This window comes from Choloepus didactylus, chromosome 4, assembly GCF_015220235.1.
Source record: "Choloepus didactylus isolate mChoDid1 chromosome 4, mChoDid1.pri, whole genome shotgun sequence".
Taxonomy (NCBI): Eukaryota; Metazoa; Chordata; class Mammalia; order Pilosa; family Megalonychidae; genus Choloepus; species Choloepus didactylus.
In genome coordinates, this window is record NC_051310.1 from 96,210,759 (window position 1) to 96,222,892 (window position 12,134).

A 12,134-nucleotide genomic window follows, 5' to 3' on the forward strand; every position below is an offset into this window, starting at 1 on the left:
TATACCGACAATCAGAAGGGGGTTTTATTTTTCACATTTCCTGATGTTCCAGGTAGTGATAGAGTTGGATCACACAAGTTTTGAAGGGATCTTACAGAGATGATGACTTTAACTTTGGAAAGTTTGGATTAAGTGTCTGTGGTATTCTCTTAGAGAGGAACTCAGCAGGAATGGGAGAAATGTTGAATTTTGGGAGGAACTGGAGGTTTCAGTCCCATGGAAAAGGCTTCTGAAGACTGAGAGGTTCTTGATAGCAAAATATCAAAAAACTGCTTCTCCTCTAGATTGGCTAAGTCTTTTCTATTATTTTCTCGGTCTATGCTTCTCCTCCTGCACTCACCTAAGCGCGCGCGCACACACACACAACTTCCTTCCTTCCCTATCTGATACTTCTGTATCCTTAATCCAGTATTTCTCAACTTTTCCACTGAAGTTGGAAGAGTTTACCCCTAAGGGCAGAGTATTCATACCATTCCAGTGGGGATGGAGCTCAGAGTGGCTCTCTTCAAGCTCATTTCTTTTAATAACTTTTTTTCAAAATCTTAGTTTTATATTTTAAAAAAAAAAGATGTTGTGACTTTCTGTATTCTACTCCTTATTATACCCATGTTTGTTTTAATGTTTTCCTTTCTGTTTTAATCAGACACAAGCAGTTTTGCGACAAGCCTGGCTCGAAAACATCCGTCCAGTTTTAGTGATTAATAAGATAGACCGCTTGATAGTGGAACTGAAATTTACCCCACAGGAGGCCTATTCTCACCTCAAGAATATATTAGAACAGGTATTTTATACTTCACCTCAGTATTTTAAGAACTGGAGTTCAAAAAGAGTTGTAAGGAAGTTGCCATGTTGGGCATGAGACAATGCTACAGAAAATTCACCTGTTTAGAGATTTTGTCATTTAAGATGTATGTGGAGTGATCATGCTACAGCAGAGGCAACAGACAAGGATGCTCTCAGGAGTCTTTTCCATCTCCTGGAAGCACCTTTCAGTCTAAAGCTTGGACAATAGGTTTTAAAACTCTCTTATTAAAAATATTGTAGTTTGGTTCCAAAGTGAAGCAATATTAGGAAGTTCTGTGGTATTTTATTACCTGTTTTTAGAAGAATTTTACCCAAGTATTCATTTATTTATTCAGCAGATATTTACATAAATGTATATTGAATGAATGGATTCTTGAATATCCATTGTGTGCTAAGGATTATGACTAAAGATGGACAGGTCAGAGTCCCTACTTTCAAAGAGCTTACAATGTAGTAGGGGAGACAAATAGTTACCAAGAAATATTTGTAGAACAATGAGATAAGCTTTGGGTTTGATTTGAGACATAGATGAGGGACAGCTAACACAAACTGAAGTCGAGGAAGAGAGGGTTAAGAAAAGTCTCACAATAGAAGCTTTGAGTGAGATGCAGGGAAGCTAGATGTATGGAAGTAGAGAAATAGGGGAAAGGCATTTAAGAAAGAAGAAATAGGATTTACAAAGGCAAGAAAAAGCATGGTACTATGTTGCATTCAAAGAACTATAAGTTGTTATAACTGGAGAATTAGGTTATTTTAGGCAATGACAAGAGATGGGTGTAGGGAAAAATTTAGAACACTTTATGTGCTTCGCATGGGAGTTTTTACTTTCTTCAAGAAAATAGGTCATTGAAGAGACCAACTTGAGAATGTGTATTTACTAAAGGAGGGATGGTAAAGGTAGAGCAGTGAGAAAGAATGAGCAATGGAGGTAGTTGCCTGTAGACAGGCAGGGATGGGCACACGTGAAATGCTCCTTACCCTTAAGTGGAAGGAGAAGGGTCAGCAGGATTTGCAGAAGTCAACAGGCTCATAGTTGGAACATAGAGTGCTCTCAAGATTTCTAAGTAATAGATTCCATTTTCTTTCTGAGGTAGAAAATAAGATTACTTACTTGAGAGTGAAAATAGTTTGAGGTTACTGGTTGGTAAGTGGACCTGACGAGAATGGGGACAATTTCAAAACACTGATATAAGAAATGGAAGAAGGAATTGACTAAGGTTATAAACCAGGATTGTGAGATTAGAAACCCTGCATGTAGCAGTAGGCCCTGGATCTGATAAACAAGATAAAAATTTGCCACATTAGTGTTTGCATTAGACTAATAATAATCATTAGAAAAATGACCTTTCAAAAACCTTATAATTTAGTTTTACTGGGTTTAGAAAGAATGGATTAATAGCATATACATTAATCATTGGTTGCAAATGTCACCTCCATCCATGTGTGCTCAATATAAGCCCAAACTGTCACCAATGATTCTAGCCTTAACAAGGATTAGATAGTGTGTTTCCTATCATGGGCATACTAAGCATCTAAATGACATTCTGCCATTTCACCATCTTTCCTAGATTAATGCACTCACAGGAACTCTTTTTACTTCTAAAGTCCTAGAAGAAAGAGCAGAGAGAGAGACTGAATCCCAAATGAATCCAAATTCTGAGCAAGGAGAGCAAGTATATGACTGGAGCACTGGCTTGGAGGACACAGATGATTCTCACCTTTACTTCTCTCCAGATCAGGGAAATGTGGTGTTTACAAGTGCTGTAGATGGGTGGGGCTTTGGGTAAGTCTGTTTGGATTTTATATGCAGCTGATTTTTTACCTAAACTTTTTATTTTGAGATAATTGTAGTTGTAAGCTGTAGTTATAGATATATATCCATGCACCCTTTACCCAGTTTCCCCTAAGGGTAGCATCGTGCAAAATTGTAGTACAATAGAACAACAAGGATATTGATGTTGATACAGTCAAAGTACAGAACATTTCCATCAGGACAGAGATCTCTCATGTTGCCCTTTTATAGCCATACATATCCTCCCCCTTTTAACCCCTGGCAACCATTAATCTATACTTTTCTCCAATCTATAATTTTGTCATTTGAGAATGTTATATAAGGGGAATAAAATAATATGTAACCTTTGGATTGGCTTTTTTCCCTATGTATAATTCTCTGGAGACTCATCCTAGTTGTTGCATGTATTAATAATAGTTCCTTTTTATTACTGAGTAGTAGCATTTCAAGGTATGGTTCTACCTCAGTTTGATTAACCATTTACCCATTGAATGACATCTGGGTTATTTCCAGCTTTGGGCTCTCATGAGTAAAGCTGCTATAAGCAGTCATATACAGGTGTTTGTGTGAACACAAGTTTTCATTTCTCTGGGATAAATGCCCAGGAGTGCAGTTGCTAGATTATAGGATAGTTACATGGTTAGTTTTTAAAGAAACTGCAAACTGTTTCACGTCTTCGCTGGCATTTGTTGTTGTTGCTGGGTTTTTTTTAGCAATTATAGTAGGTATATACTGATATGCTGTAGTTTTAATTTGCATTTCCCTAATGGCTAATGATGTTGAACATCTTTTCATGTGCTTATTTGCCATCTGTTTGTTTTCTTTGGTGAAATGTCTTTTCATAGCCTTTGCCCATTTTCTAATTGGAGTTTTGTTTTGCTTTGTTTTGTTTTTGCTCTTGAGTTTTGAGAGTTCTTTAACATATTTGCGATGTTGGTCCTTTGTCTTATACATGTTTTGCAATGTTTTCTTCAAATCTGTAGCTTGACTTTTCATCCTCTTAATGGTCTTTTGTGGAGCAAGAGTTTTTAATTTAGATGAAGTTGAGTTTATCAGTTTTTCCTTTTATGAATCAAGCTTTTGGAGTCAAGTTTGAGGACTCTTTGCCTAACCTTGAAGTCTAAAGATTTTCTCCTAAAACTTTTGTGATTTTCCTTTTACATATAAGTCTTTGATCCATTTTAAGTTAGTTTTTGTATAAGGTGTGAGACTTGGGTTGAGACAGATTTTTTTTTTTTTTTTTTTTTTGCTTATGGTTGTCCAATTACTCCAATACCTTTTGTTGAAAATGGTATCTTTCCTCCATAGGATTGCCTTTGTGTCTTTGTCAAAATCAGTTGGTCATATTTGTGTGGGTCTATTTCTGAGTTCTCTGTTCTGTTCCATTGGTCTGTGAGTCTATCTTTCCTCCTATACTACACAGTAGTTACTTTAGCTATATACAATAATCAGGTAGACTGTTTCCATCTACATTATTCTTTTCCAAAAACTGTTTTAGCTATTCTTTGGTCTTTGCATGTAAATTTTATAGTAATCTCATCTCTAGCTACAAAAAAAAATCTTGCTTAGATTTTGATGAGAATTGCATTATACCTATGTATCTATTTGGGGAGAATTGACATCTTTACTATGTTGACTTTTCCAATTTATGAACATAATATGTCTGTCCATTTATTTAGAACTTTCAGTTTCTTCTGTCAGCATGTTGTAGTTTCTAGCATGCTAATCCTTTTATGTTCTGTTAGTTTTACACCTAATTTTTCATTGTTTGAACTATTGTAAATAGTATTGTATTTTTAATTTTAGTGTCCACAGGTTCATCACTAGTATAGAGAAATCCAGTTGATTTTTATATGTTGATATTCTATCCTGTGACCTTGCCGAACTCATTTATTAGCTTCTTTAGGAGTCTTTGTAAATTCCTTGGGACTTTTCATAAAACATTCATGTCACTTACCTATAGAGACAGTTTTATTTCTTCCTTTCCTACCTGTGTGCCATTTGTTTCCTTTTCTTACCATCTTGCAATGGGTAGAACTTCTAGTATTTTGTTGAATAAATGTGGTGAGAGCAGACATCCTTGCCTTCTTCCTGACCTTAGAGGGAAAGCATTCAGTCTTTCACAATTAGGTATAATGTTAGCAATGTTAGCTGTAGATTTTTTAAGGTATTTTTTTATCAAGTTGAGGAAATATCCCTCTATTCCTGTTTTTGTAAGTGTTACTATCATAAATGGGCATTGGGTTTTGTCAGAATCTTTTTCTGCATTAATTGATAGAATCATGACTTTTTTTTTCTTCTTTAGCTTGTTAATATGGTGGATTGATTGATTTTTGAATAGTGAACCAGTCTTGCATCTCTTTTTGGATTTTATATACAATTGATTTCTTTGAATAAATTCAAAATTCAGTGGTACACAAAAGGGGGATGCAAAATGAAATGAAGTAAAGCTTCAGTGGCTGAGGGATTTCAAATGGAGTCGAGAGATCACTCTGGTGGACATTCTTACGCACTATATAAATAACACTTTTTAGGTTTTAATGTATTGGAATAGTAGAAGTAAATACCTGAAACTACCAAACTCCAATCCAGTAGCCTTGACTCTTGAAGATGGTTGAACAATGTATCTTACAAGGGGTGACAGTGTGATTGTAAAAACCTTGTGGATCGCACTCCCTTTATCCAGTGTATGGATGGATGAGTAGAAAAATGGGGACAAAAACTAAATGAAAAATAGGGTGGGATGGGGGGGATGATTTGGGTGTTCTTTTTTATTTTTATTTTTTATTCTTATTCTGATTCTTTCTGATATAAGGAAAATGTTCAAAAATAGATTGGGGTGATGAATGCACAGCTATATGATGGTACTTTGAACAGTTGATTGTACACCATGGGTGATTGATTGTATCATATGTGAATATATCTCAATAAAACTGAATTTAAAAAAAATTCAGTAGTACAAAAGTGCATACCATGAAAAGGCTCCCACCGTATCTTAGTTTTTCATTTCTCCACAGGAAACCAGTTTGTCCTGGCAGTTTCTTGTGTATCTTCCAGAGATTATTTGTACATATATGAGCAAATATATTTATATCAACTTTTAGTATCTACACTAGGAGATGTCTGTAGGATAGAAAGAAATTAACTTTATTAGGGATGTACCTTACTACAGTGTACATTGTCCAATATTATAATACCAGGCATTGAACTAGTCACAGGTAAATTATTTCAAGATATTGAACAATTTGCTTCACAACACTTAGCTATTATGTGGCAGGGCCGATATTAAGATTAAAGTCTGCCTGAATCCACAGCTTGTGCTTTGACACCATGGTACTTCCATGGATGTTAACTATGGAATTTAGAGAGTGATGTTTCTTCTTTATTTTACCTTCTGGATATGTACATTTTGAAGCCATGTAACAGTGATGTAGATTTTTAGAATGTGATAGGTGATTGTTTACGTTTCATTCACAATCATTACTGACTTATGGGATCAGAAAATCCAAATATATTTAAAGGATTATTATTTTAACAGAAATATCTTCTGTTGGGATAAACAGTTGTGGGACTGTAATGAAATCTTGCATATAATTTCTAGAGGTAATAGAACCAGAAATAATGCACCAGGTAAAAACAAAGTCTACTTATAAAATGTTTTATCAGTATGGCCTAGAAATGAGAAAGAAGAAAGGTTCAGAAATTGGCTAGAATGCAAGGCTTGGAAACAGCCTACCCAATCTCTTGCTGTTCCTTGTCTTCCTTTTCATAGGAATTTGTTCTCCAACTTCCTTTTGACCAAACAGATTTTGCCTTGGGCAGTAAAACATACTATAATACCATAAGTTTTCATTGTCAGTTTGTAAAAAATTATAGATGCCTTAGTCCACTTGGTGCCTATAAAGGTCATACCAGACTTAAGTAAATTCAGATAATGGATGTATAATGAAAATGGAAATTATGAGCCTGCTGGCATTTTGTACTTTTCATATATGTTTGGTGGCTTGCCATTATCACCTTTCTGGGCCTCAGTTTCCTCATCTGTAAAATAAGAGTACTGGGTTAAGATGATGTCTAAGAATCCCTTTCAGCTAGAAATTACAGTATTTCGTTCAGTTATGTAACAGGGTTAATTGAACCTTTTGATTTCCTAATTTGTGAGCATTCTGCTTGTGAGCCACAAGGTGGGGGGCTTGTCCTTATAATGATTTTCATAAATAAATGAATGTTCTATATTAATTTTAGTCTAAATCTCACAAATTGGAGGAAGTTTATTGTGGAGGAGAAGGAATTGGGGAGAGGCTTGAATGGATAGAATAGGGTAACTTCTGTATCCCTTACAACTTTTAACATTTTTAGATACTATCAGTCAATAAATGAGTGTTCCTCAGTGTTAGACAATGTCAGATGTAAAGATCTAGTGCTTGCTTCAACAGTTGATTTATGGGGACATGGTGGTAGAAATGAAAGCACTGGAGGTCCTTTCTTTTAATTTTCCTCTAAAATGTTGGTGAATAAGGAAAATTGTTAGCTGCATGTGTCATGAAAGGTGGAAAGGGAGCACACTTTTGAATCTGGAAGATGGTTCTATAAACTCTCATACAGTGGGACAGTATGAAGAAGTGTGACTAATGGCTAAACCTAGGTCCACTGCTTAAATCTGTCCAGTTGCTAGAAGTTAATCCGGGAGAATCTGCTCTGAAAAGCAGAAATGCATTGACCTGGGTGGGTGGCAGCAAGAATCAAATAATGTTCCTGTTTTAGATTAATAGAACTGAGATTCCAACCCTGGAGCACACACAATAGGGACAGGAAAGAAGAGACAATGAAAAGCTCTTTCTGATAGTTTTATTTGTCTTTGTGCACGAGTGTCTTAGAATCTTGTGATAGACTGAACCCATTGAGTAGCTTAGAGGGTAAAAGAGTGTGTGACTCAGGAATTTCGTACTTGGCTGAGTTGTCATTTGGAAGACAGGGAAAAGATAGAAAGGTCAGCGAAGGAAAATATGGTCTGCAGGTCAGTTCTGAGTCTTGTTTAAAGTTATTCTGCAGATTAAGAGGAAATGCATTAAAATAGGATTCAGGAATGGGGAAATTTTGCTAGAAGCTGTCAGTGAAAATAATTAACTAATGATAGATTAATAAAAGCTCTAAGTGATAATGGAGAAAGGGTTGATGTTGATAGGCTAATTTTGTGGTAATTATGAGGTAAAAAGAATGAAAAGAATAAACAAAATTCTGAAAGATATATGTGTGTGTATGTGAATGCATGTTTAAGTGGTGGACTAGAAAAGAGTTTGAGGATAGTAGGCTAAGAAATGGGCTGACGTTTCTTACTATAATTTATGATTTTGATGGAAATTTTAGAGTGATTATAAAAATCTTTACGTTTGCCACATTTAGAATTAAAACAATATTTACCTGACATGTCATTGTAAAAGGTAGAGGAAAATATACACAATCAGTATAGCACAAAAACATTTTTAAAAATCCTGAAACTCATGCTAGAAATCCAACTATTCAGAACAGTTGTGATAGTAAATGTATGAAAGCCCCCATTAAAGAGACTAAGTATTTTAAAAGAAATTCCGTTAAAGATAAAATCCAGTGATTTACTGCATAAAATAGATAAACAGAAAGCGTAAGAATAGAGGCAAAATACCAGAGTTGGGCACAGATATGTTAATCAAATTAAATAAAAAGAAAACAGGTTTGGCTCTATTGATGTTAAGCAAAATAGAATTTATGGTGAGTGCATTATGGCGTCGGGATATTTTAGATTGATAATTGGCACATTTCAGGGATGAAGAGATGAAACTATCAGCTATCATAGCAACAGAGTATATGACACAAAAATAGAAATATAAGTAGAAATCAGACACATAGTTTGAGGGAGATTTTAACAAATCATTGTCAGATTGTTAACGGGTCAAGTAGACAGAAACATGAAATGTATGACTAATGTAATTAAACTGGGGATTTATTTTCTCTCCAGTGTCAGTGAAGGATATAAACAAAATTCATCCTATAATCAAAAAAAAAAAGTTAAAATAAAAAAATATTAAAATGTTGAAACTTTTGTTAATCGCTCAGTCAGTATATCTAATTTTAACCATCTGAGTGTAGATCCAGGTTGCCTGCCTAAAGATCAAAGTTTCGGCTTTATTCAGTGAGGCCCCAAGAAATATCACTCTGAAAGAACAGGACTCTCAGAGTGGCTGTCTCCTGTTGCCTCCCTCTAAGTGTAGACGTAGGACCTGCGTATGGGTTCTGGATTCAATATGGAAATCAGGTTTCAAGGCTCCTTACCCAGCTGCCTGGCAAAATTGGGTGTTGGCAAACAGAAAGCTGTGTAGAGTTAAGGGTCTCTTGACTTGTGTCTGGAAGGAAGGCTCTGTGCCTGGCTCTAGGTGTTCTTAACCACAGGAAGTCAGGGAGGAGGCCTGACTCTTCTTACTGACCCATGGAGTGGACATCAAAATAGAGCCTATGTCTTTTTTGAGGCAGAGGAACTCTGCTCAGTGGATGTTACCCATTCACCCTCTCTCATTTGTGGTAGAGTGATGAAGGTGGGAGAGAGACCAGGTAAAGCTGCTGTAGTTCCCAGGTCTATGGACTGAGATGGGAATTTGTAGAGGAAAGAAGGGTTCCCTCTTTCAAAAAGGCAAAAAAAAAAATTTAATTAATAATATATTTTTAATAGAAATGATCTAAATTTTTGGAACGTAAAGAAAAAAAACTGTAGTAATTAAGTAACTATTGGATCAAGTGGGAAATCAAGATTACAATAGCAAGTTAGAAAGTAATGAACCCTCAAGATCAGCTCCAGGATGTCAGCAGCCTTTACCTGTGTACCTTGGATTTTAATTTATGACTGGGTATTTTTTGCTTCCCCATGACCTTCAGTGAGAGAGAACACAGGGCATTTTTCTTCAGCCTTATTAACCTCCACTCCTCCAGCTTCTTACTGCTCCCATCAGACTTCCAATATCATAGGAGAATATCAGCTAATTGGACTTAACTCATCTGTAGTTAATGCCCTGCCCACATTTGCTGACTGATGTGAATAGAACTGTCTGAAGTGTAACTTTAGATTCCTTCTGCATTACAGAAAATGGCAGGCATCTTTTTAGATGCTGGTACTTTGAGAGATCTTGAGTCAAACCTTAGATTAAGCATGCTGTTTCCTGTGGAAAAAGTGTTTTTCCCAGGTCTTTTATACAGATTTTGCAGAGGCTGTACAACACCATGGCTGGGGTTTGCAGTAAGAGCAGCTCTGGTACTAAATGTTTTCTTTTGGACTGGCCCGAGTTAAATGTGTGTGTGTGTGTGTTTCATTTAATCTGGGATGCTAAAAGTCTTTTTCAGCAAGTTGTGGCTCTGGCATTTGTTTCCTTTGTGAGCAACAGGCATTTGTAGCAGTGAAGGACTCAAACAAGGTGTTCTTTGTTATTGTTGGGATAATTAAGATAGGCAGCTGGAGCCTGCATTTCCTTGGCCCTTGATCCTCTTACCTTGTTTTACACATACAAAATTAAGAAAGGGCACTATAGCATGAATTCTAATTCATAACAATGTAGAGACTGTTGGACAAGAACATGGGCTTTGGAGCCAGACTGCTTGGGTTTTAATCCCAATTTCACTCATTAGCTGTGTACTATCCTTGTGTTCATTTTCCTTTTCTATAAAACAAGGGAAATAATTAGGACCTGCTTTGTAGGATAGTTGAAATGATTATTTTTAGTAATATATGTAAAGGTATTTTAAACAGTATCTGGCACAGAAACACACAAGTGTTACCTATACTTATTATACTTGTTATTAATAATGTGAATATTGATTTTCTTTCAGAATTGAGCACTTTGCCAAAATCTACAGTAAAAAAATTGGCATTAAAAAGGAAGTTCTTTTGAAAACCTTGTGGGGAGATTATTATATAAATATGAAGGCTAAGAAGATAATGAAGGTTGATCAGGTAATATGGTATATGTCCCTTTTGATTGTTAGTCACATTCCTGCCCTATGAAAGCTTTACTATAACACCTTTAATAGATGAATTAGCTTTGGTTTATGCAGGTCAGTTCATGAGGGATTTTTTTTTTTTTTCTATATTTGGATAAGGCTCACAAATCTTATATCCAGGTATTGCTTATATAGATTTCTTAGTCATTTTTAAAATGGGGGAAAAGAACTGCATTTACTAAATTTCATTTATTGCATAATTGCTCCTTTTAGCAAAAATTGGATGCTGGGTATTTTGCATTGTGCGTTTGTGTGTCCCTTTTGCCATAAAGAGACATCTCTTTCAGACATTACTATGTTTTCCACACTGTAGCCTTCACTTAGGCCTTGTCTCACTGCATGCAGTGACCGTGCAGTACTGGTAGGGAGAAGTAGGTGCTCCCTGTAACTCAGTTCTACAGAGAAAGCCCATGAGGACTGAGTCACGTTGCTTCAATGGATACGTTCCTTTAAGCTTTTTAAATATAAAATGCAGGGATTTTTAAGTGTATTCTCATTGAAAGGCATACATATTCCTTTTAGAAAGTACTTGCAAGTATAAAACGACAGGAGAAAAAGAATTTGAAGCCCCAGCACTGCTAATGTTATGGTTTTAATTTCTTCCATTCTTTTTGGATATATATATATATATCTCCCTGTTGAGATTATACTGTTTATATAATGCTGTAGCCTGCCTTTTTGCTTAACGTCATATTGTGAACATCTTCCCTTGGCATTAAGAGCATTTTATAAACTGTATATTTAAAAAGGAGCCAGTATAGTGAAGTGGATAAGAGTATGAATTGAGAGTCCAACTCTGTGTTTGAATCTCGGCCTTACACTAGCTCTGTGACCTTTGTCTTGGTTTTCTCGTCTGTAAGGTGGAGATAATAGTGCTTATTATAGGGTGGTTATAATAATTACATGAAATAATCTGTATAAAGTCTTTAGCATAGTTCTTGTCCCATAATAAGCACCCTTTTATTATTAATTTATTTGTGAGTACATTATCAGGTATGTAATTAGTGTCCTAAGATTCGATAGTTTTAATTCTTTTCTCAGACATTTTGAGTAAAGCTGTGATAGCCATCTTTGTGCCTAATTTTTTTTCTTAAACTTTTTATTTTGAAATAATTTCAAACTTACAGGGCAGCTGCAAAAATCCTACAAAATCCATACAGAGAACTCCAATATATTCCCACCCCTCCCCCAAAAACCCAGATCCACCAATTTTTAATATATTGCCACATTTGCTGTATCATTCTACCTATGCATCCACCTATCAATAATCTATCTGCCTATATATTTTATCAGTTTTCTTAACATTTGTGAGTATGTTACATACATCATGCTCCATGAGCACGTACTTCCATGTATATTTCTTAACAAGAATATTCAATTATATAACCACCTTAGTTACTGTCATCAAGTTCAAGAACTTTAAAACTGATACAGAGTGTTCAGTCTAAATTCCAGTTTTTTTGTATATCCCAATAATGTCCTTCTGGGCCTTTTCTTCTCCTTTGTTAGATCCAGT

At 35.5% G+C, this 12,134-nt stretch overlaps 1 protein-coding gene across 4 annotated transcripts in view; it reads left to right on the forward strand.

Annotated features, from left to right (window-relative positions):
* Positions 1 to 12,134, forward strand: part of EFL1 (elongation factor like GTPase 1) — a 144,823-nt gene that overhangs the window by 27,223 nt on the left and 105,466 nt on the right. For 3 of the 4 annotated variants that reach the window (XM_037833194.1, XM_037833195.1, XM_037833197.1), the window contains 3 exons: positions 644 to 781; positions 2,373 to 2,587; positions 10,448 to 10,571. In XM_037833194.1, the coding sequence (XP_037689122.1) occupies positions 644 to 781; positions 2,373 to 2,587; positions 10,448 to 10,571 (477 nt within the window). Of the gene's footprint in view, positions 1 to 643; positions 782 to 2,372; positions 2,588 to 10,447; positions 10,572 to 12,134 lie in introns of those variants that run through there. The other variant, XM_037833198.1, reaches the window with a different exon arrangement.